The following is a 24414-nucleotide window of genomic DNA, read 5'->3' as shown; positions in this document are numbered from 1 at the left end:
GTAAATTATTTATTAGAGCAACAGTATATAATAATAATAATAATGACCTCATGTTTGTCTCTAAGACTAAATTATGGCTGATCTAGTCTCCATTGTAAGCTTCTATCTATGTGTATGGGTGTAATGTATGTAATGTACACACAAACGGACACTCGGAACATTATTAAAGAGCAATCGCTTTATTTTAACACATACTCCAATAAAAGATGAAATACAAATTGTTACAAATAAACAGGACACCTTTTTTTAATCCCATTCTATTAACCGTAATTCCAGTTTATTGCAACAACTACAGTTACAAGATAAATGGCATAGTGCACTATATATATATATATATATATATATATATATATATATATATATATATATAAACACGCACCACACATACACAGTTCCATACACACACACAACTCATAAGTCATTATGACAAGACTTCCAGTACAGTACAGTCAGATCGTCTTTCAGTCTTCCTTGAAGTCACTGAGGTGAAGGCACACTGATAGTCTCAGACCTTACATCTCACAGTGCACAGCACACCCCTTGCTTACTTGTTTTCTTTGATATGTCACTCAGCGTAACGTGGCAAGAAAAGCGCGAGTGTCTGACCATCATCTTTAAAATACATACATACAAGTCATAGACGTTCTTATGTCAAGTACATGAATGATTTGGGTTGATCAGAATCCATATAAGACACGTGAACGCTTATTAAAAACTGAAGCTTGATAATATTTCAATAGTACAATACAGAGTGGAGTACTCAGCCCAAGACATTATGGTATCAGTACTAGAGCAATATGAAGCAGATTGCCAGCTGTAGTCTGCCATTTTTTTTCCTAACATCTCCATAGGAGTGACTGTGCTTGGCTCATCATTAATGGTAAAAAATGACATACTTTAAACCAGCTAGTATACAGATATATATGATAACCATTTGACCATAAACTGGATAAATGAAAAGGAAAAAGCTTAAGCAAATAGCATTCCTATATCACTAAATAGTCTGGCATGAAAGGCTATTACCTGTAAAACATCTGCAAATTAACAAGCATCAGCCAAGTAAATGAAATAAAGATACAAGCATTAATACTGCAATGAACCACACAAACCTGACCTTTTTATCTGCGCAATGAACACTCAGTGTTCTCCTCTGGTTCAGTTTGTGCTTTCTTGCCAGTGGCTGCATTAACCACTAGTATAGTGCCATATAAAATGAAGCAATATCAGTGAACATTTGCACTCTGCCATTTTGGCCTAGGGTACTGCATAAATGGTCATCTCATATCGTGTTTCTGAAGGAGGAGGGCTTCATGGAGCTTTTGGGCAGCATCTTGGTTGACCGCATACGCTGGAAAAGGCAGAACTTCACAGGAAAACCTTGTGCCTTAACAGGAACTGCTGTGGAAAAAAAAAAACCCGACCATAAGATGAGCAGTGAAACTTAAAATAGCAAATAAAAATCATGAAGTAAGCATTTTTTCAATTAAAATAAGCTTGACTTACTTTGTGGATCCATGATCATGAAGAGACATCATGCGAAGGGGTTTCCAAATGGGGCTCTAAAGGGATCTGATCCCACAACCTTGATAGCAGGAGCACTCTGGAAAACAATAAATAAAAAATCTAACAGACAGTGCACACCTCATTTAACCAGCATACATCTAAGGTACAGAAAACCCAGTGATGGCTTTGTGTGATTTATAAAAATTACTTACTAGTTATCTAGTAATATACATTTAAGGAAAAAAATCACCAACACAGTGGGGTGATATCTGTTTTATTTACTTGTATTGTTTTATTTACTTGCATTGTGCTGGAATTCTTGTTTGGTCTTAAAAGACAGCAGAAATACCGGATTATGAGAATTTAACAGTATAAATATAGTGAGTGAATGTGTTACATTGCATACTCAATAATAAATAAATATGTATTCGTACACACACAGTCAGGTAATTTAGTTCTTCAAATTTCTGGCAAGGCTAATAGTGAAACAGATCTTGAGTACTAGCATGAGTGTGCATGCAACATCAATAATGATGAATCAAAAACCAGGCAAGAGTTGTTCTATTGTAATGAATCTAAATTTTATTAAACTACAGGGACAAAAACGTACTGGAGTAGTTGCTGGTGCTCCAAAAACAGTTGATCCAAGAGGACTATCAAACAGGTTCTGGCCACCGACTTTAAGTGGTTCTGTAAAAAAGAACCCACACTCATGTATATTCACTGCAATTCAAGACAAATGGACGACAAAAAACAGTAAAATCTGTCTTCTCACCATTCTTAGCCAGGGCGTTAGGAGGCTTAGCCATTTGGAAATCCTTAAACATTTCCTTGATGTCCTTCCTTTCTTTTTCCCCCAAAGGATCCAGGTCCACAAAGGCATCAGTGTCCACCTTAGGGGGTTCTTTGATAGGTCCTGCCCGTGGTGGGATCAGTGGAGGGGGACTGGAGCTCTGCTGTCCTCCTGAAACTAGGCCTGAATTTGGAGGATACATGCTGGAATGAAAAGGGTTCCCCAAGGCTGAATGCTGAGTCCAGGACCCATTAGAAGCAGGAGTGTTGTTTTGCCAGGAAGGAAGCTGTTGGGTGGATGTGTTCCCGAAAACTCCAGGGCTGCCTCCCCAGTTCTGTACTGGAGTGGTGGAATAGGGTGAAGGTTGTGTGAAAGCATTGGTGACGTTTGGGAACACGGAAGAGAGGGACTCGTTCCATGCGGCTGTACCAGGATTAGAGGAGGAAGATGAGTGTCCAAGAGACAGCCCTCCTTAAAAAGAGACACAGCATTATTAATTTATTTAAACAGAAGATGGCGCTAGATATAAATTCTCTACTGCATCCGAGATGCCATTTAACAATAGCAACCCATTCAAAATGGGTCACACAAGAGACAAATTGTGTAGAATTAAAGGACAAAGTTTTGAGAATTTTACCAAGGCCTGTGAGGGTGTCTGAGGTGCTGGTGGCGCTCTTGCTGAAAAAATCAACAGAGCTCACTGGGGTACTGTCTGGTTGAGGTGGAGTGGGAGAGTCAGACTGAGTGGGTGAAGTGAACGGATCTGCAGCAACGTTTTCATTTGTTGGTGACTGAGAAGTAGACAGAAACCCCTTAATAAAACTAGTAATAAAATGCAGTGCAATATATCAAACCCTAAAAGTCGCTGATTTCACAAAGGCAGATAAAAGAATTTAAGTGCCGCACTTCTTACCTAATATTCTCTCATTCACTGAAGCATTAAAAGATCAGATCAAATCGTTAGGACAGCATGTTGTTTAGGTTTGATCTGATAAATCTGACATTTTTAATATAAAAAATGCTTTACACTTTTTTTTTTTCAACACAAATATATTTCAATCAGTATATTGTTGTAAAACTTCTCACATATATTCACCATCACAGTAACTTATCATAAGTAACTTATGTGTACTAATATGTATGAGGAAAAAAATAGATAGAACTAGATATAATTTCAAGGTCACAGTGAGTAACCGGGTGTCTAGCCTCTTCACTGAGTCTTTTTAGTAAAAAGTGTAACCATTCATTACAACCACAGGTCTGCCATTAACCTGATAAAGCCTTTGACTTAATGTAATGAATGGTTCATATTACTTATAGCCAACTTCATTGACAAAATACAATTATAGAAACTATGTGCTTATTATATGCTTAAGGTAGTTTAAGTTATCTTCTGGCTTGCATATTTAAACCTTTTTTGGAATGGACAACCTGTATGATTCTGCTCCGAGCCGTACCCCTGTGTAAATGCACAGCAAAAATTCATTTCCAAACATATAACTGTAACCGTATGTAAACAACAGTAAATATAGGTTCTTAAAGAGCTGGTGCTTTCTGAAGTCTCATATAAAACACCCTATTGTTTGTACAGTCTGCTTCCTCAAAAAGCTTTCCGTCCTCACCTTCACACCCCTCCTTCCCCGGCCAGCTTTTGTGTTAAGAGGTGGAGGGCTTATGATAATAGAATCCTTGGCTTGGTTGACAGCAGCTTCAGACTTGCTTCCGTTCTCATGCTTCACTCCGTTCTGAGCAGTTTCTGGTGTCACTTTTCCGCTGTGGCCATTCTGTTCCCTCTCTGGTATATTATTTTGAGTCCAGGCATTTGTCTCTGTTGGCCTGCCATCTAGTGGCCACTGGCCATTACTAAGTGTCTGGACCATTGTCCTGTTGGAGAGCTGGTCAAATTGCTGGCCCAAGTAGTCTGAGTCACCGTTCTTGGGGTCGCCATTGAAAAATTGGTGGGAGTCGGAGTTGTGATTGACTGCTTGGTTGTTGCTTTTGGAGAAGGGGTCGTCCCGGAAAGGATCTTGGCTGGGGGTGGGGAAGAAGTTGAGCTGAGAGGTGAAGGGGTTCTCAGGCGAGAGGCTGGACTGGGCTCTGAGGGTAGAGGATGAGTTAGTAAATGGGTTGCCTTTCACACAGTTCTGGTTGCTGTCTATCTCGGTGGACAGATCCAGCAAGAGGATGTCCTCAGATTCCTGGAAGAAGATAATACATGTTGCATCAGTATGTAATGGAATACCACTAAGCAAAGGCACTGTAAAAATAACACAACACAACACAAAACATGCAACCAGATGTGAAAATGTAAAATGTGTTGACTTGAAATCACTGACAATGTCATGCTATGATGATTGACCAATTAAATGACATTAACATTACATTCTAACATTCTCATGCACAATCATGACTGGGACAGAATTTCACCAAAACACTGTAAAACATATGAACTGACTTCACAGACATCTAGTTTATTAGATAATTACCTGAACTTTAACTCTCACGGTTATTGCAATTTAATAGAAAAAACAGACACTTCATTAGGACTAAACATAAAGAAACATGCAAATACCATGTCACTGATGGTTATTATTTTACCACAGATTTTCCACTTTACTGCTTTCCAGATCAATGAACCCATTTATTTCTACAGCTACAGCCATAAGCTCTTTCTACAAACCCTGTTAATATCCCAGGTTCGGACAAATCAACACGTTTGCTTATTGTTCTTATGGTCAAAGAGAAAAAAAAAATCTGTTTCATGTGCTAGAACCTCCAACAACTGAGCCTTGTGTAAGGCACAACGTCAGTTATTATTCTTGGCTTCAGTCAAACTCCACTACTCCCAAAAACCTCATTTCCTTAAAGCTGAGGCCAACTTGACAGTTTGTGAGCAGACCAGAGTCTTGACAACAAGGTCCAAAAACACAGCTGGAGAAGTGAGCTGGAACCAGACATGTCTAATTCATTTGACATACCACGGTTCTGCTAAACAGCAAGTTGCTATATAACAGAAAAACATGGATCCTGCTCAGTATTTGATTCTTCTTCTTCTTTCAGCTTTTCCCTTCAGGGCTCGCCACAGCGAATCATCTCTCTCCACCTATCCATATTTTCTGCATCCTCAACACTTGCACCCACTATCCTCATTTATTATACCCATATACCTCCTCTTTGGCCTTCCTCTTTGCCTCCTGCCTGGCAGCTCCATGTCCAACATTCTCTTACCAATATACTCACTCTCCCTCCTCTGAACATGTCCGAACCATCTTAATCTGGCCTCCCTGGCCAAACTTCGTCCCCCAAACGTCCAATTGACAATGTTTTACACCAGATGCCCTTCCTGATGCAACCCTCTCTATTTATCCGGGCATGGGACCGTCACTGGACTGTGACCCTCATGGCTAGATTTCAGTATTAGGTATTTGATTCTGATCTGAGTAAATTTCACATAACATAGTTAGATATCACTGGCTTATTTACTCCTAAGTCTAATGGCGCAGTTATTTTTGAACTCTACCTAGTGTTTTTCTGGATGGTGTTGGCTTACCGAAGGAGAGTTCATGTCTGGTGGGGTTGACATGTCTCCAAACAGGTCCAGCTGTTCCACACCCTAGAGGGAATGGGGCGGGGGGGAAACAAAACAAAACAGAAAACAGGGGAATTTATGATTAAGTGATTAAATGAATGCAAGTCATACAAATTTCATACAGCAACAAAATGAAGAAAAATTAGAATGAGCTTCAGTTTTCCATCATTCAAGAAAAGTGAATGAGATCTTTTATTTTTCATACAGTCCAAAAGAATTGACTGGATGGATACTGAATGGATATTGTCGGTTTGTGTATCTGTTGTCCTGTTTTAAGTCACCTTTAATGCTTTAGGCTTGGGTTGATGGTAGTTTTTTGTTTTTGAGATAGCAATTGTGGCAGAATAAAGGCTCATCATGTTTGTGATATAAGTTGCTCTTATGATTTTGTAAAAATCCCTCACCATGAGCTCTAACCATAAAACACAAAAATACAGCATAATTAATATTCACCTTTCTGTTGCTGAGTGATGCATCACTTCCATTCTAGGGTGAAAATACAGAATTTATTTTAATATATTTTTTTAATATATTGAATATTCTTAAAAGAAGTATACTTCATTAGTCGTTTCCAGTCTCTGTAATAGTCAATACTTACCTCTACCACTTTGTTTGTTTCTTCCTGGAGAGAAGATATAATCAGATTAACAACAGACCAAAGATAACACGAGAGCTACAATAATCTAACAGTGATTAGAAGTTAATTAGAGATGATACAGGTATACCCAAACTGATATTTCTTGATATTAATCAACATAGATATCATAGAAATCAATAAAATGCCTGTGGAGTCTAGAAGAGTAAACACACCCAGGTTGGAGTGAATTATGTAAAGACCAACATGAATGAAGTGTGGACTGAGTCATGCTTATTCCAAACATCATCACTAATGATTACTCTAATATCTGTTTCAGATTAAGCTTTTAGCATTCAACTTTTTTTCCACTAAGCATTAACTATGTATGCAAAAACACCAACACTGTGTGGTTGTGTTAGATGGTCTGGATGTCTGGTTTGACAGATTTTGTTACTATATACACAATTCCACATAATAGCCACATATAATGATGCTATAATAATAGCTACTTCCTGGGGTGAAAGTTGTAATTAGAATGTCTGCAGTTTTCTGGATGTGACCATGTAATAATCCAATATAGACTTCCTTTACCTTTTTGGATCCTTCTGCTTCTTTTTTCCTCATATTGAAGATGAGCTGAAAGAGATCCTTCAGGTCAATCACAAGAGGCTCTGCCTGAAAGGAAACACAAGAGTTCACACTTACAATGTTTTCAAAAAATTTTCATGTTTAAAAAAAGTATGAGTTGGAGTCCATAAGAAAGCCCATCAGACCTGCTGAGCAGTTTTAATGGCAAAGAACTGGTGCTGCCCCTCTGCACCACACACATAGCCGAACGCTCGGTTGTCTGTGACGTCGCGAGCTATGAAAGAGATCTTGTTCACCGCATGTTCCATCAGTATTGCCTGCAGAGAGGACATCATATATAACTAGTGCTTTTTAAAGGGAGAAAGCAAACAGAGCTGGCAGCGAATGGCAATGAAGACTCACCCCTGTCTTCTCTTCTGTAATAGTGATTCCTGAAAGAGAGATGTTCACCCAAACTCTCTGCTTGTGCTTGCCTTGAGAGCGAGCAGCGGCTGCCTTGCCCTGAGAAACAGCCACAAGCTTACTATTATTCAATTGCTTGAACCTGTCCTGATCCGCAAACAATTATGGATGATGTGACCGTACATTATTTAGCAAAAATATTTAATATTTTATCATTCTAAAATATAATTAAGCTATGTTTACATATACACCAGCTTATGGCAGCAAAGTGACCAGAGACAATTAATTTTCAGTGAAAGCTGGAGACTTCCAGCTGTGTGCGACAACAGCCATTGGCAACTGTGCAAATATGGAGAGCGACTACAAACGGATGCAAAGAAAGTACATCCGTGGCAAAGAGCACACACTGCTTCTCCTTCATTTTGTATGATATGATGTTTAAATACGCTGCTGAATATTATATATATACAAGAACTGAGGGCATGAAGCCTTTATTATTACCACACATACATTACAGCACAGGGGAATTCTTTTCTTCACATATCAAGTTGGGGTCAGATTGCAGGGGCAGCTATGATACAGCACCCCTGGAGCAGGGAGGGTTAAGGGCCTTGCTCTATTGCCAAACAGTGGTGCAGGGGCTTGAACCCCGATCCTCCAATCAACAACCCACATCCTTAACCTCTTGAGCCATCACTGCCCCTCACAAACGCAAAATCTCCCTAATCTGTGTAAGTTTAACAGCAAGAACAACTGATTTGGAATGATCGTTGCACCACCCACTGCTAAACATTATTATTAAGGCAACCAGTAGGAAAAAATGCCACCTGGCAACTTCATAGTACAGCGACTGACGACTTGCAGCAATAAAAATCACTGTGTTTGTGAACGTAGCTTTAGCTTTGTCTAGCTATTGTTAAATAAACTGCTGAGAATTGGCAATGCAAAATTTGTAATATCACTAAAAGCAGTATGTACCATATGTCTAGGATTAATAGTCTTATATTTGTTACATAATAATCTCATAACCACATTACACAGAAATGTTTATTTATTTAAGCTCTCATCAGATATTTTTGCAGTGCTGCACGAATGCTAGCCATTTGAAAGTCATGGAGCTGTTCCCAGATCCTTTTATTATTTCTTGAGCATTTTAGATTTGAGTAAACAATTTATTATCGTATTATATTTACATCAATTAAAAATACACAATCAGAATACATCATCAGGACTTTTCCGAAAGAAATTCAAGTCTTACTATTTCACATACCTTCAGTTTCATCATGGAGTCTTGGCTCATTTTGTCCCCTCTGGCTTCAGGCACATCGTCCACGCCAATCAGCTTGGCTTTGTACCGAACGCCATCACCTTTGAACCTGGCCAGCAGGAACTCGTCTGTTTTCTCCGGAGTAGCTAAAGCTGAGATAGAGACTGGTGTAAGTGCTCATAAATAAACAAAGCGAAGATTCAAGATTTACATGACTTTGAATGGTTAAGCCTATGGTAGACGATATCAGGATTTTACGATGTGATCTGCTCCTCTTATCTTTGTCATAAGCATTTAAAGGGCAGCAAAGATGAACATTACTTAAGGACTTCATTAATATCCATATTATTTTAGACCATTTATATTTCTAAGCATTTATACTTCTAACCAGATTCCACATACATTTCGCTCCTTACCTCTTCATATTGACCTTTTTATTCGAGCTCTAATCTGATCATGACTGCACATGCTTTAGTAAAACATATTTAAGAAAATATTTAACAGGAAAACATGGCTACAACAACTAATCATGCATTTTAATCTCACTCGCTCTCCTCAGAACTGTATGAATTTCAAGATATGAGTATGAATGCTAGAGTACACCAAAGACCTAATCGACAAACCTCAATCTTATCTGTTCATACAAAATGTTCCACGCAAAAATGCACTGACTCTGCAAGTGATAAAAAATGACCTATTTTTCTTTTTCTTTTTTTTACCATTGATAGCTTATACTTATATTTTAAACAATACATATATTTTCAGTTATATATATTTCTCCTGCACTTTTTTTCCAGTCCTTGGACTCATTCCTAAAAACAGCCCCATTAACAGATGACATACTATTTGATTTCGTTCATAATAAAGTACTTGGAGAAACCACAAACCTAAAATAAGCATTAAAAGAGAAGCCAATATTTAAAAACTTATATAAATGTATGGCTCCATAGCCAAAAAAAAGAACAAGAGGTTGAACTCTGCAAAAATTCAACAGAATTTCAATTCACAGAGTTATGTATCCTGACCAAAGGGAATTATGCAGCAAAAAGTACAAACTGTTCACAACAGTATGTTTTATACTGAAACAAAATGCTGAGTGTTTCCTGGCTGAGTCTCACTGTTTGATAGCCCAAAAGGGGAGATAAGGTCTTCTGCAGTTCCCACAACCCATCATTATACTAGGTGCTTATTAGGCAGACTTTGTAGTTCACTTAAAGGTCTTCTCATGTCAGTGACTTTGATTTAACTGATTCATGTGGCCAACGTTAATTAAGTGGCACAAGATGGGTCAGAAAAACACCATCGAAATCCAGAGCTCTATTATGATGATTAGCCGTGTTTAGAGATTTAATTTAATTCAATTCGGTTTGATTTGATTAGATTAAATGCAATTCAACTAAACCTCTTAACAGAAAGCAAGAGCTAGATCTAGAGCAATCCAGCGGCAACAGAAGCAAAGCAAAACTATCTGAGACGTAAGATATAAAGCAGAAACTCTGAGGAACCCCCCTTTTCTGGGTGACTCCCAGACTCTGAATCCTTACAGTATATAATTTAAAAGTTTTAGAAGAGTGAAGACAAATGGTAAAAGGATGTTAAGTATGGTAAATATGCTCAGTAACATACTGTTTACGTTGCTTACATTTCTATTTGACAGCAAAGAAAACAAACCTTCTTGAGTCAGCATTTTCTATCCCGCTGATTTTTTTCTGTTATTAAAGGCAAGTGTGTGTGTGTGTGTTATCTCTCTTGAGATCACTTTCACAGTGTGATCTGCTGATCAGCTGATTTATCTACTTCAAGTCTATTACTAGCCTCTGGTTTTCACAGAACAGGGTAGTGTTCGATCTGTTATTTTCTCTCTCGCTATCAGACATTGCTTTTCTACCATCTTTCTCTTTCATCTTATTTAGTTTGTATGTTTTGATCCAGGCCTATTGGCTGTTTCTCCTCTCCCTCTGCACCCTCAGCTCTCAGCTAATTGTGTTGGGGTTCTCCACTGGACTCTCGTCTGCCCTGTTTAGATGGCAGGGGCGGAGAGAGGGAGTGAAAGAATGGGTATAGCCAGACAGTTTGTGAACAAACTAAGGAACGCTATTGACTTTCAAAACATGCAGGGACTCAACAGGCTGATGGTCCCCCCCTCTTATTATCAACGGGACACAGGACAACCCCCACACCAATGAATGCGCAGGCCTCTTTCAGTCACTTCCTCCCCTTTTAAACAGATCAGACATCAGACACAACTGCCTTTGATGGCTTTGGCCAGTGAAATAAGATGGAAGGCTTGGTGAAGTGTGCCTATAAAAATGAACATGTTTTGTCCATTTTTAGTTATTTAGACAAACTAAAAATAACTCTTCACTCATCCCATGTGTTCAAAACTATTCGTAATCGTCTTTAGAGAGAGCTGTGAATGTGATTGGTGATTTGTATGTAAATGTTTGCCAAATAAATTAAAATTCCTGTTATAAAGGTTGCCGGTCACTTGGAGAGTCACATGATCTCCTAATATCTGTAAGAGCTTCCACAGGGAACTGCAGTTTCCTCCCGTCTACTAGAATCATACCATTAGGAGACCTGGCCATGCTAAATTGTGTAAAATATATCCATATATCCATATATTCTCCCCTCATGCTCCATTGTCCAAATCCATTGTAACCCTGTCCACTACAAAGCACTTACTGAAGAATGAATAAGTGAATGAACAAATGAATCAGAGTCAGAGCCTCTTTATAGATGGGGTAGGGTGTTGAAATGGTGAAACATTACTGCTCTGTGTCTGCAAACACCACCTCATTGAACATGTTGTTTACGACGCAACCTCTGACCTCTTAAGGTCCTTGTGTGCAAGACAGCATTATTTTCAGACTAAACATTTCCCACTCTGGTCCTGATATGAAGTGCTTTGACGTTAGCAAGTGACAACTACCTAGAAACCCAGCTATTTACAAATGAGTCTGCTGATAAAGTTACTGATACAAGTAGGCTTTTTTTAGCAAAAGTGAAAACTGGAGCAGTCACACCACAGCTGTTAGACCTCAGACTTGTCTTGTGCTCTTCCGAAAACTAGAGCGAGCTAGCAAAACAAAACAACACCTCATCAGCTTACATGATCTAGCTGGATTTGTTTTATGATAGGAAATGCATTACGACATGAACTGCCCAGATGCACTTTGTAACCTAAGTCGTAAATGTAAGATCCTCAGTACAAACTCTCCTCAGAGAAACTCTTCACTTGTTTTCATGCCTGTGAAAAGGAATCATAAACAGACAGGGTGGGGAGGGATTTGAACTCGCAGCTGGAAGATATTGTTGGATACATCCTTAATGGAATCCATCACCGGTGCACTCTTCCGCTATGAGCAAGCCTGGAGAAGACAAACAACATCACTATGCACTGGGTCCAGCTTAACAAAAATAAATCCAGAGAACTATTGGGTCAAGGAGGCCCACAAAATCCTGCATAGAGGCTTTTAATGTTCTGTTCTGGAAGAAAGCAGTGGTATATTTGGTCAGGGAATATGTAAGGGAGCCATACTTAATTCATTAGACCTACTTTGTTAGCAATCTAGAATTATTTTATTTAACCCCTTACACTCTTGATGTATTATTCAGTTATTATACTTAAGTTGATGCTGACTATTAAGTAAATAATAAAAAAAGGTATAGTGTGATAGGAAAATAATCAATATTAGGGGGTATAATGCAGGCTGGGTTAGGGTTAGGGTATATATATTATGATATACACCTCTGACCAGCCAGCAATTCAACAGTGTACTATGAATGCACCATATTCAACACTATGAAGTATATTATTCAGTGACTACTTCAAAATATCCAGCATATACAATCAAACTACTTAAAAAGGTACGCAGTAACAAGGACCAGAAAGCAAACAGGTCTTGGGAAATATAAATGAGTCAGAGCTAAAAGCATGTCAGATAGCTATTTCAGGATCCGGATGTTCTGCAGAACATAATGAGCCATAATGAACGTACTTGCCTAGAAATAGTATGAATACTTGGAGCATTATTTTACGTCTGTGGTTTTTTTAGTCCTACACCCAGTCATACTGATGGCCTTCTGTTTTTTTTCTATGTATAGGAAAGAAAAAGAACAAGAAAAAGGGAAGTCCTGTATTCGTCAAGCTGAATGGGGTTTCTGTTAAACATTACAAGTCTGACCATTCAGGTGTTCTTCTATGTAAGAAAGCATCACCATATATTTAAAATATGTGTGATATTAGTGAACTACTAAAGAGTTCTATCGTCCCTGAAGTTTCTTGCATGGCAGGAAAAGAATAACAGCCGACATCATAACAAAGAAATGGTAGCTGCCTCTTTTGAAAAGGGAATAAAGATTACGAAAGAAAGAGGACATGTAAGACAACACTAAACCACAATCCTAGAGATACACTCCATACATCAAACTCAAAAACCTTAAATAAGCCAGATCTCTGCACATGGCCATCAGATTTTAAATCATGACCTCCAACGATGCATTAAGGAAAACAAACTGTTCTCAAATTCCATAACCATGTACCATGTTGTTAACTCTCAGCACTGAGCATGTTCACATACCCTTCTTCTTCTCTTTCTTGGATGGCGTCTTCACGGGTGCCTGCTCTGCTGGAGGCATGCCGGACTCCACCTCTGCAGACATTTTTTGAGGCCAGCCTCACGTGACGGGGTGATCGAAAGCAGCTCTCTGTACTTTTCTCCACTGTGTAGTATGCCTGCTACAGCCTGACTCAGCAGTGGGTCATGTTCAGCAAAGCATGAGCTGGGGAGACATGTGAGAGGAAAAGGTTGAGTGAAAGAATTCAAGGGAAAAAGAAAACAAGCTAAACGTGGTTGAGAGGATAAAAGAGTAAACTGTTTGGAGAATGGAATTAGGGCTTCAGTGCTATTTCACAAAACCAGTAAAATTAAGATTCTGAAGCCGATGAAGCGATAATGTCTCTTTTATAAGAAGCCACACTCATCTATCACTCGAAGCAGCATACTGTAAAGCGCTAGCTGACTGCTAATGACTTGATTCCTTGATGTTCATAACATGAAAAATTAGATGTAACTCGCCTTGTCTTTAACCATTTTTGAAAGTGAACATCCATTTATCTTTTATATGAAAGCTCCTGACAGGAAATGATTAAAAACCGTCCTTTCTAAAAATATCACATAAGCCATGATATGCCACACTGTTCATTTATTTCTGAAAAAAAATAAGATATTTGGCTTATACAATTGTGAAAAAAATGATATCAGGCTGTATACTGCCTGTAGCCATCACCATAATGACACTTTATATCCACAACGAAGATACTTGTCTTTAGAAATGCTAACGTTGCAGTTTTCTTACCATTTCACACAGAACTCAGTTGTAAGAGTGCAAAATGTGGAAGTTTTGGTGTTGCGAAATGGGGAATCATGCTACATTAATGCAAGCTTTCACTGCAAATTCACCAAAAATGTCTCCTTTATCTACCAGTAAAACTGTAAATCCTCACACACAGCACATATAGTACAGCCATACACAAAACAGGCATAATATTATGACCACCGGCCTAATATTGTGTTAGTCCCCCTTTTGCTGCCAAACCAGCCCTGACCCATCATGCACTGTGTATTCTGACACCTTTCTATCAGAACCAGCATTAACTTCTTCAGCAATCTGAACAACAGTAGCTCATCTGTTGGATCGGATCACACAGGCCAGCCTTCACTCCCCACGTGCATCAATGAGCTTTGGCTGCCCGTGACCCTGTCGCCGGGTCACCACTGTTCCTTCCTTGGACCACTTTTGATAGATACTGACCACTGCAGACCGGGAACACCCCACAAGAGCTGCAGTTTTGGAGATGCTCTGATCCAGTCGTCTAGCCATCACAATTCGGCCCTTGTCAAACTCACTCAAATCCTTACGCTTGTCCATTTTTCCTGCTTCTAACACATCAACTTTGAGGACAAAATGTTCACTTGCTGCGTAATATATCCCACCCACTAACAGGTGCCATGATGAGGAGATAATCAGTGTTATTCCCTTCACCTGTCAGTGGTCATAATGTTATGCCTGATCAGTGTAATCTGGACTAAAAACAAGTATTCAGTTTGAACACTATCTGATTGTTAGCAAAGTTGCTTGGAGTGTAAAGTAAGGATGAAATCATATTATTAGTTCCTTTAATCCTTTACTACTGGCCAACAGCAGACCATTCAGTTTTGCCAGTAAGGTTTCAAAAACTTTTACTTTAAAACCTAGGTGAAATATTTACCTTGTTTTTGCACTTTTGTTCGTGAATTACTTGAATGTTAGAAACACATCATGGCACTGAGTGAGACTACAATAAATATTTCAACCTGCCAGGAATTAAAGATTCCTGGCATTAAAGATGAAAACAGACACAAATAAAGGCTGGAACAGGAGTGCTGTGCAAGATGTGACTCAAATACTAGTGCTAATTTAGCCAAAATGTGAACCAGGTGCGAACAGTCATGTGACAAGATCCGGTGAGGTCCAGTGGCTTATGGGAATTATATTCTTGCGCAGTTTTTGGCTATGAAAAAACTATGACAAAACCAGACTAATGCAAAAAAAAGCAGTTGCTGGGTAATTTTGTTGTTTTTTCTTTAATTTATCTGTAAAGTGTTGATATGTTTGCTTATTAAGTGCTGTGAGAAATCCATTATTATAGGGTTGCTTATAACTGTTATATCACATTTATATGAAAGAAATGAAACATTTACATTTAACAATGAGTACATAGATAGATAGATAGATAGATAGATAGATAGATAGATAGATAGATAGATAGATAGATAGATAGATAGATAGATAGATTGATTGAATTATACTGTTTGCATATTATAAATAAGTGTAGAAATTTCCCCTTGCATCAGTCCAAGGCAACGGCAATGAGCTTATAAGCAACAGCAGAATTCAAAGTGTCCCTGCAGTCAAACAGAAGCCGAGACAAAGCTATTGAATTCCGTTGCGTCCCAAAATGGCTGCGCTGTTCTGCTACAAGAATATACTTTTCATTGTTTATTCCACCACACCAAACATTCAGCTAGCTTATCTCTCCAAACACTTTTTCATGTTTCCTCTCTCCCAACAAAGCCATTGTTTAATGAGCACCGCAGCGGTTATAAATTCTCTGAGCTTGAAAAACTGTGCTGCAGTCGTTTTCTTTCCTTAATGGAAACTGTAACGCAACAGTCAGATTTACTTTCCATAATCTCTGCCACACCTTGAAGAAATTAAAAAAGGTTTACATAATTGTATTTGTATAAATATGTATTAAAAAGGAAGCAAGAAGAAGCCAAAAGGGAAATTTAAGGGGGGAAAATTAAAATGCTGGTATTAGAACAGAACACATGCTATCAATATTCTTTGTCTTACTATTAAAAAATGTCACCAAATACGTGGCTAAAGGAAATGGGAGCTTCCCTTGCATCTGCAATTCATAAAGCCTCCACCTTATTCAGAACATAGGCTGATTGTCTTCTTGCGCTTGTTTTCAATCGGGGAAATCAGAGCAAGACCTTTGCACAAATATTTGGGGCGTTGTCCTTTTCAACTTACTTAAGATCAAGAAATCAATGTAAATTCTATAAACAGGCTTCTTTGCTCTCGATGAATGCGGTGCTACAATCCTTATTGTTCTCAGACTACTGAAACACTTGGAGTTTGTGGCTATGGTACGAGCTGTGAGTAATGAGAATGAAATGTTCCCAAAGTTTAAGAAGCAGGATTTACAAATCCTCCTCTAAACACACGAGCTGGATTGCACTGTAAGATGCCTTGTTTACGGGCAAGTAATTCCCGGAACACATACAAGTACTAACAAACTTTCTTGAACATTTCCCAAAATGGAAAAAGGTCGTCTTTTATTATCTTACAGCCTCTTTCCTTTCCTGTGCCTTTTTCAGGCTGGGTGAACATAAGCACTTTTCTCTCCCACCTGACATTAACACTTCCTCTTGAATGCTATAATCAGCTGCACCTCACTGAGCAGCAACCGACCCACAAACCTAGCTTTTTTTTTTAGCAGATAATGTATGTAAATTAAGCTGCGAGACTATAAATGGAGTTCAGACTAGATTATAAAAAGAGCAGCTGCTTTAGACTCAACCACACCTGCTCTGTGGTGTACAAAACAAAATATTCCACGGCCATCATGTGGCCAATAGTTAAGTGACCTTTGAGAGAATAATAATTTTCTTAGAATGAGGACAAACCAGTTAGTGAAAGAAATTGCCAAAATCTGGTGAAGAAAAATCTTTGTAGCATGCTGGCAGGCTGAGAAGGCAGAACTTTTATAGGAATTCTCCATCTGATACAGCTAATCCTCTAAAGCTGTATGCAAAGATGTTTCTTATTGAACTCTTGCTGGAAGGGGACGCACCTTAATCAGGCCTGACAGCTGGTACCAGGCTGTGACAGAATTTCAGAAGAATTTCATGAAGCAGACCTGCACACTAAAACTATGCATGCTAACTCTTATTAGTTGCAGATATCTAGAAATAGCATGCAATCACGTGAATAACGGAAAATGCTGTCCTGGAAAAGTCGTAGTAAACCTTATGATTTTATAACCTTATAAGCAAAGGGTCATAGAAACGTGAGGTTGCCTGAAACAGCTTAATATGCGGTAGCACATACAGCATGGCTTGTTTTGTCATACCTTTGTTTTTTTTTTACCATTTTGGATTTCTTGTTTTTTTTCTACTCCTCTATTATCGTAGATTAGCCCCACCCATTCACTTTATATCAGATTTGTACCACTTTAAATCTAATGCGAGCTAGTTCTAATCAGTTTCTAATTTGCTAATCTATTTGTCAATTCAATTGCTAGCTATCAAGTCATTTGCCTGTTTTTCTTTTCTTTTACATAGCTTTACATGTACCACATAGTGCGTCTCATTTAAATTCAATCTGAACAGCAGTCATTTACATAAATTCTGAGAGATTATGAGGGTTTATGACCCACAAAAATGGCTTCTGAATTGTGATTTGATTCCCTATAATCAGGATGCTGAGTAACAGTATTCTGAAGTGCCTCACTTCTGATAGGGGTCAAGATACGCCACACCCCTTTCAAAAATAAACGGACCTGACGGTAGCTTAGCGATCTATCTAAATATTGAGAACAGCAGAGAGATTAACAAGAGCTACTCTTACTGATGGAGCCATCCCAATGTTTAAAGAAGGAATCATGTTGTCACTCAGTGTGAGGAAGCAAAATATTCCAATGTTGAAGAACATTGGGTTGGTAAAACATCTTCTAAACCACATAACCACAACCTTCTACAAATTCCACCCTCTTCCACATCAGCTGTTACCATTTTAACTCAACAAAGCGATGGCAAGAATGGGAATAGTGTAAGGGATGACAAATGGCCGAAAAGTGCAAATTCAAACCATATTACTGCTAACAAGCTACTACTCTAGAGCAAGACCCACCTAAGGGTTACCTATATATATGTTCTAGATATTACTGGAGGAGATTTCTGATTTCATGAGACCTGTTAAACACCTTTAGTGTTAGTTTAAAGTATGCGGTTTCCTTTTTCCAGGACCTCAAAGAATTATTTTAGAAGTCGCTTGGAGACATGCATTTCCTTTAAACCCTCTTCCCCCATTAAAACAGATGATTTCAGGATTTCCTGGTTATATCTAAGCCCCAAATACAACATCTATGTTTACACCTAGTGTCTGGCCTGATATGACCTCCAGCCCCCCGCAGGATCTAGTTCCTGAGAAGAAAGTGAACAAAAACGGCCAGATCTGAAGCCACCACTTTGAGGATCCTTCCAGTGAGGGAGAACAATGAGTGTACAGTAAACAGCAGCTTTTCTCTTCCCTGGCTCCATGCCTCTCTCTTCACACAGGCTGTGCAGGACCCTAAATACACACATCAAGAAAAGCCTGGAAGCTGAAACACATCTACCTCAGTTCTGTGCCAGGAATGTTTCAAAGAGGACAAGTCTCTGAACAAAAAGTATCTCTGTGGGTGTATATTGAACAGTTACCCCAAACAAGACTGCAAAGGTTATTGAAAGGTCTGAGGCCACATATATTTGATTCGCCAAAGACCGTACCTTAGAATTAGACTGTTAAAGAAAGCACAAATTGCAACTAGGTAGCAATTAAGCTAACACTAAAATGAAAGTAGCCTTGTTCGTACAAGTTACAGACCTCTTCAGGGACAACATATGACAGAGTGACACATAATGAGAGGTTTGTATTTTGGGGTGAAAAAACAGCATTTTACTTGCTGCTATCTTACAGTTGGTGAAATTATTGAACCCAGTTTCGACTACTGAACCCATAACATTGTTTTTCCATTTAAGACGGCAGATACAGAGGGCAGATACAGATACTGGGACCACGAGAATCAGACAGTACCCATACCCATCCGAAATTGCTTTCTTTACAAGGCAGCTGTAAATGTTTACATTTTATTACATTTTTAGTATTTTTTTATTCTATTTTTTTATTTAAAAAGTAAACTTGTTTGCAGAAAAATCAAATATTATAATATTTATTACAAATATTATAAATATAATAAAGTATGAAGTATAATAAAATGAATCCTAATAAAAGAAAAATAAAAAAGTCCCTTTATATATAAATATTTCCCATTCCAAAAAATTCATATATCCGATATAATTTCTTCATTATCCAAGACATCTTTCCAGGTATTGGCCTTATATCAATACTGGGTATTAGATCAGTGTCATGTCTAGTTTTCACACTTCTAAACCTTAAAATAACATGTACTTAAGAATGTGTTAATATTTCAAAATGAGTATATTTATATATATATTTATATATATATATATATATATATATATATATATATATATATATATATATATATATATATATTGAGTATCTGCTCTGAAGAACTGCTACAGGTTAAAAGGAGGTCTGGCCATGTTGTTAAAAAGCAAAGACTGCCAAGATATTTCCAGTCAACAATTAGTCATCCCTAACTGAGAACTAGAGGCATGTAAATGTGAAAAATAAGAAAATAAAGATAGATGATTTCCACAGAGCATATTCTGGAGAGTTGCCATGACTCCCACATGCTCCTTAAGACAGGTACTGGCATAAGTGTTCTACTTTGAGCTGTTATAGTCTGGCTTTACACAGCAAACACACAATCCATCACCAGAGACACAAAATCAAACAAAATGGAGGGAAGACAAACACATATAAATAGCTTTAAAGGGATTTATCGGTTCAGTTTACTAGTCACAAGCTTGCATCAAATGATTTGGTCTTTGGAGCTTTACACAACCTGGCAAGCGTGTAAATAGTAACAATAATGATGGAAATCAACAGAGGAGACCTGAATCTCCTTTTCTGTGTCCAGGAGACAAATAAGTCTTATATAGAAGAAAATATTTCTGATTAGTAATGCAATTAAATACGAACAAAACAAATCATCACTATAAAACAACTGCAAATGACATTAGCATATATCTGGAATGCTAAGTTGACCCAATACTCTGAGATGCCACCTCATTTAGCCCACCTAAGTTGAACCTATAAGAGAGGTTCAAGTTGTAAGTAAATAATTACTGCCTGTAGCTCATCTGTTGCTATGTAGACTTTGTCCATTCCCTTTATTCTGTCTATCTGTGGAAAGCTCCTTCACAGGAACACTCATACCAGTGTAACACACACTAACTAAATGATCATTACTGTGTTGAGCATTATGCTATCAGCTGTCAGTTTGGTGGTGGTCCTGTGGTGGTCAGGCTGCCAAATTGTCCATAGCAACAGATCATAGAGATACAGCTCAACAAAGCTACACTCAAACAGCAAATACAGTAAATGTATACCTGTGTACCTATATGGGAGGTGCAGGTAATAACTGCAATTTATGCTCAGAGCAAAGTAACAAGATAAACATAGCTTCTCATTACAGTGACGTCCAGGTGCTTATGATAATCCAAAAAAAAAGAGAGAGAAGAAAATACCAAAATACACAGTCTACCAAAAGCAGTTGTTAACATAAGTACTCTGAATTTATATTGTTTTTCCATGGGAAAGGGACAGTGTATAACAGTTCCCATAGTAAGTAGAGACTTGAAGAGTGAACAGTGAACGAAGACAACAAAACAGTTTTAAGCTGTCATCTTGTGTGGCCATAAACGTCAGTGGTGTTGGAGTTTAAAAACATAACCAAACACCAAACACCAGACAATGCCAATTTTCCTCAAGGACTTCTGTAAAATGCCCTTGTTTACTTAAACTGGTAGTGAGAAAGTCAGCACTGGCCATTCATTTTCAATTATACTGTACTGACAATGAACTATGGGGTGGAATTGTTTGGGGAAACTCCTGACAAAGCGTTAGTGGGATCCAGTCCTCCTCAATTCTCCCAGCCTCATCAAGTGGCTTTGAGGTGATTAAGGAGTAAATTAACTAGGCATAACCTTTATACCATGGCTTTTCCAATCGAGTCAGTCATTGAGTCAGTACAAATTTGCAAGTGTAAGAACATGTTAGGTCACCATTACAAGAAATTCTTAACACCAAAAGGTGTCAGGGACAAATATTTTTGTCAAGAAGAGTTACTCAAACGGCACAAGAATGGTTATACAAATTGAGAAATCAAACATTAAACTATTGAGTTTATATGAAATGGAGGTCAAGTGTCATCCTCTGTTACAGCTTTAAAGTGAAGAAAACAAATGGTTCCACATCTGGTCTCAACTTTTTACTCTTTTTTTTTTCCTACCACAGAGCAATGCAGGACTTTAAGTGATTGTCCAGATTTTCATTCTTCCTTCACAAGAGGGGGAAAGTGGGACACAAACAAACAGGCAGTGCAAAGGTCATTTACCACAGCATGTGGCCACCCCACTGAAATACAGCTCTTCATGTAAAAGAGATACCATGACTTCTCTAGTGACCTGTATACGTTGCCAATGGAACACAATAGTACTCCTTTCCCCCACCCTATTCATACAGAGAAAGACAACCAAGAAAATTCAAATGAGAAAAGTTTCTGTACTGTGAATGGGACCTCGCATTACTTTTCTTTGTCCTTGCTGAACTTTCTTCACTAAACTTTATTTTCCTTCTATTGAGAGGTGGATAGCTTAGGAGAAATGCTTCAGAGCAAGCCAAAGCGATGGAATGACTCAAGGAGGGAAATTAAGTCAAGCGCCAACATCTGCTTCCAATAAAACTGCACGCATTGTACCAAAAGAGAGAGAGAGAAAAAAATCAAGTGTCTCGCTCTGAGTCATACTCAAACATTGCTATTTCCCCCCAAAAAAATGTCATTTCACTTCTTACAACACAGCAAAACACATAGTGATGACTTGTGTTTAAACGCCTTACTCGGCTAAGATATTTAGGGGCGCTTAGTTGGGGTGTGGTTACCTTCTGTGAGATTAAATCTTTATCTCTGCATCCATGGTTATCTGAGGAGCCACATAAAGAAAATGCGCATCATGCGTCATCCCTTGACATTTTTGTTGGTACACAACACTCCAAACTGTTCGAAACACTATTGCATGTTCTGTCGGCTCCTTACGAAATGGAGTTTACAGTGGCATTTCCTCCATTAGATGGAACATGAAGGGTGGCGAAGTAGTGGGCAAAGACAGAAAAGACAGAAAGAGAGAAAACTGCCATAATTATGGTTATTTCTAGGCCTCCCTGACATTTTTTCACCCCTCCTACTTGCTCTTCCTGTCATCTCTCATTTCTCTTTCTTTCTACTTTTCCACATCCTGGACTACTATAAAGTTCCAGGTCTACACACACACACACACACACATTCCTGCAGACTTAGATCATTCCAGCAGTCAGGGAAAAAGTGTTTGTACACAATGTTCTCTTAAAATAAACATCATACATAGACACTGGTCATATGTTTTAACAACAGATGGTAGGTTACTGAGGTAATGAGTAAAGGTCTTGTCTTTTGTGAACCATACACCTAAGGATAGAATAAGGAATCAACCAAATAACCAATTTGTATTTTCTTGATGAAGGTTATCAGGACTAACTCCTTTCCTTGGTTATTCTTTACAATCCAAAACACTTAAACCACTGATTGAATCCTCAAGAGAATATTAAAGGCCTAATTTAGCCTGATACATCATGTAGGAATATCTCAATACAGAGACTGACAATTTCTAACGCAGGGGTTTGGCCATTCCTCGGTGTAGACACCAAAATCAATAAAGGAATGGTCAACTAGGCTTGAACACACACAACATTTTATCACACCCCAGGCTACATTTTAGCAAAGCCTATTGAGCTCGCGCCTGGCACGCGATGTGAAACACTCCTCATACACACGCGTCGTGACGAGCAAGAATAGCAAAGCGCAAAGGTCGAAACGAAGATGTCAAAATATAGCACACAAACATTGGGGCAAAAACAGACTGGACGTTTCGTGTGTCATATGTAAATAACGCGGTACAGACAGCCAGGCTCGATAGACCGTGCCGTTTAAGGCTGCGCTGCTGGTAAGATATGTGGCTTCGTCCTATTCAAGCCGGATGGTGACTACAGGTCTAGCCTAAAAATAACAACATGCATGTAAATGCGTTAATTAATAAAGACAAGAAACTGGCAATAGTGTATATTCAGATTATATATATATATATATATATATATATATATATATATATATATATATATATATATATATAATTTTTTTTCTTCTGATGCGTCTTCCTTTGAATGCATTTATATATGACAGGTAGTATAATGGTTCAAAAAGATTAAAGACAAATCTACAGAAAAAGCTTCTAGGCATCGTTGTACTCACCGACGTGTAGTTTCCCAGTGGTGCTTACACCATGCATAGTCTTCACTGCTGCGCCCGTGGAGCGGATGGCGGTGTGTGAATAACCTACAGTGCAGTCGGTTTGTCGTGGGCTCAAATGAGATGAGATGATATGAGATGAAATGATATGCGATGAGATGATATGAGGTGAGATGAGATGAGATGTGGGAGTCAGATGTTAGCAGCTCTGCTCAGCTCTTCTCAGGAATGTGCTGTGATGTTGCAGCAGCAGCTTGAGACGCAGTAACTCCCCCACAGAGTGCCGCCTTCAGCACGGCTTCCAGTTAACTCTGTAAGAGCCGGAGCACACACACACACACACACACGTACACACACACACACGTACACACACAGTCCTTCCTCACTAAATGGACTGAGGCAACGACTTTAAGCACACACTAACAGACTGTATAGTGTCAAAACAGGCAGGCAGAGAGGCAGACAGACAGACAGAGAGGCAGGCAGACAGACAGACAGGAAGAGAGGCAGACAGGCAGCTTGGTGTGTGTCACTGGGAAGATCAGAAATAAAATGCTCAATAGTGCCAACAAATAGGCAGAATATTTAAATAATATGCCTAATATTTTGTATTAAAATGCAGTAATGTACATACATACATACATACAATACAATTAATTATTAATTATAATAAAAGAGTGCCTATATATAATATATTATTTAAAATTATATATTTTATTAATTATTTATTTAAAATATGTGCTGAGGGTGGAATTTATTTTTCAATTCAATTCAATTCAATTCTATTTCATTTGTATAGCGCTTTTAGCAGTGGACATTGTCTCAAAGCAGCTTTACTTATAGTACATAAGAAATGTAGTACAAAAAGTTCACAATTTATATTAGACTA

The 24414-nt window shown here is 38.3% G+C and overlaps 1 protein-coding gene across 2 annotated transcripts; it reads right to left on the bottom strand.

Moving 5' to 3' along the window:
- Positions 1-223: 223 nt before the first annotated feature.
- si:ch211-204c21.1 (disabled homolog 2) lies at positions 224-23803 on the bottom strand. 2 transcript variants are annotated; one of them, XM_058374658.1, is made up of 15 exons: positions 23529-23803; positions 13303-13504; positions 8723-8871; positions 7453-7551; positions 7236-7367; positions 7054-7137; positions 6484-6507; positions 6339-6371; positions 5847-5909; positions 3919-4494; positions 2934-3087; positions 2279-2767; positions 2114-2193; positions 1504-1600; positions 224-1395 (listed from the first exon to the last, which is right to left on the bottom strand). In XM_058374658.1, exons 2-14 carry the CDS (start codon positions 13382-13384, stop codon positions 1532-1534), a joined length of 2034 nt encoding a protein of 677 aa, XP_058230641.1. In that variant the 5' UTR covers positions 13385-13504; positions 23529-23803; the 3' UTR covers positions 224-1395; positions 1504-1531. The 2 variants fall into 2 exon arrangements, with proteins under 2 accessions (XP_058230641.1, XP_058230640.1); XM_058374657.1 differs by having other exon boundaries at positions 227-1398; positions 23529-23801.
- Between the last annotated feature and the right edge of the window lie 611 nt (positions 23804-24414).

The sequence above is a fragment of the Hemibagrus wyckioides genome, linkage group LG22, assembly GCF_019097595.1.
Source record: "Hemibagrus wyckioides isolate EC202008001 linkage group LG22, SWU_Hwy_1.0, whole genome shotgun sequence".
NCBI classification, from domain to species: Eukaryota; Metazoa; Chordata; class Actinopteri; order Siluriformes; family Bagridae; genus Hemibagrus; species Hemibagrus wyckioides.
This window is presented reverse-complemented; position numbering and strand designations above follow the sequence as displayed.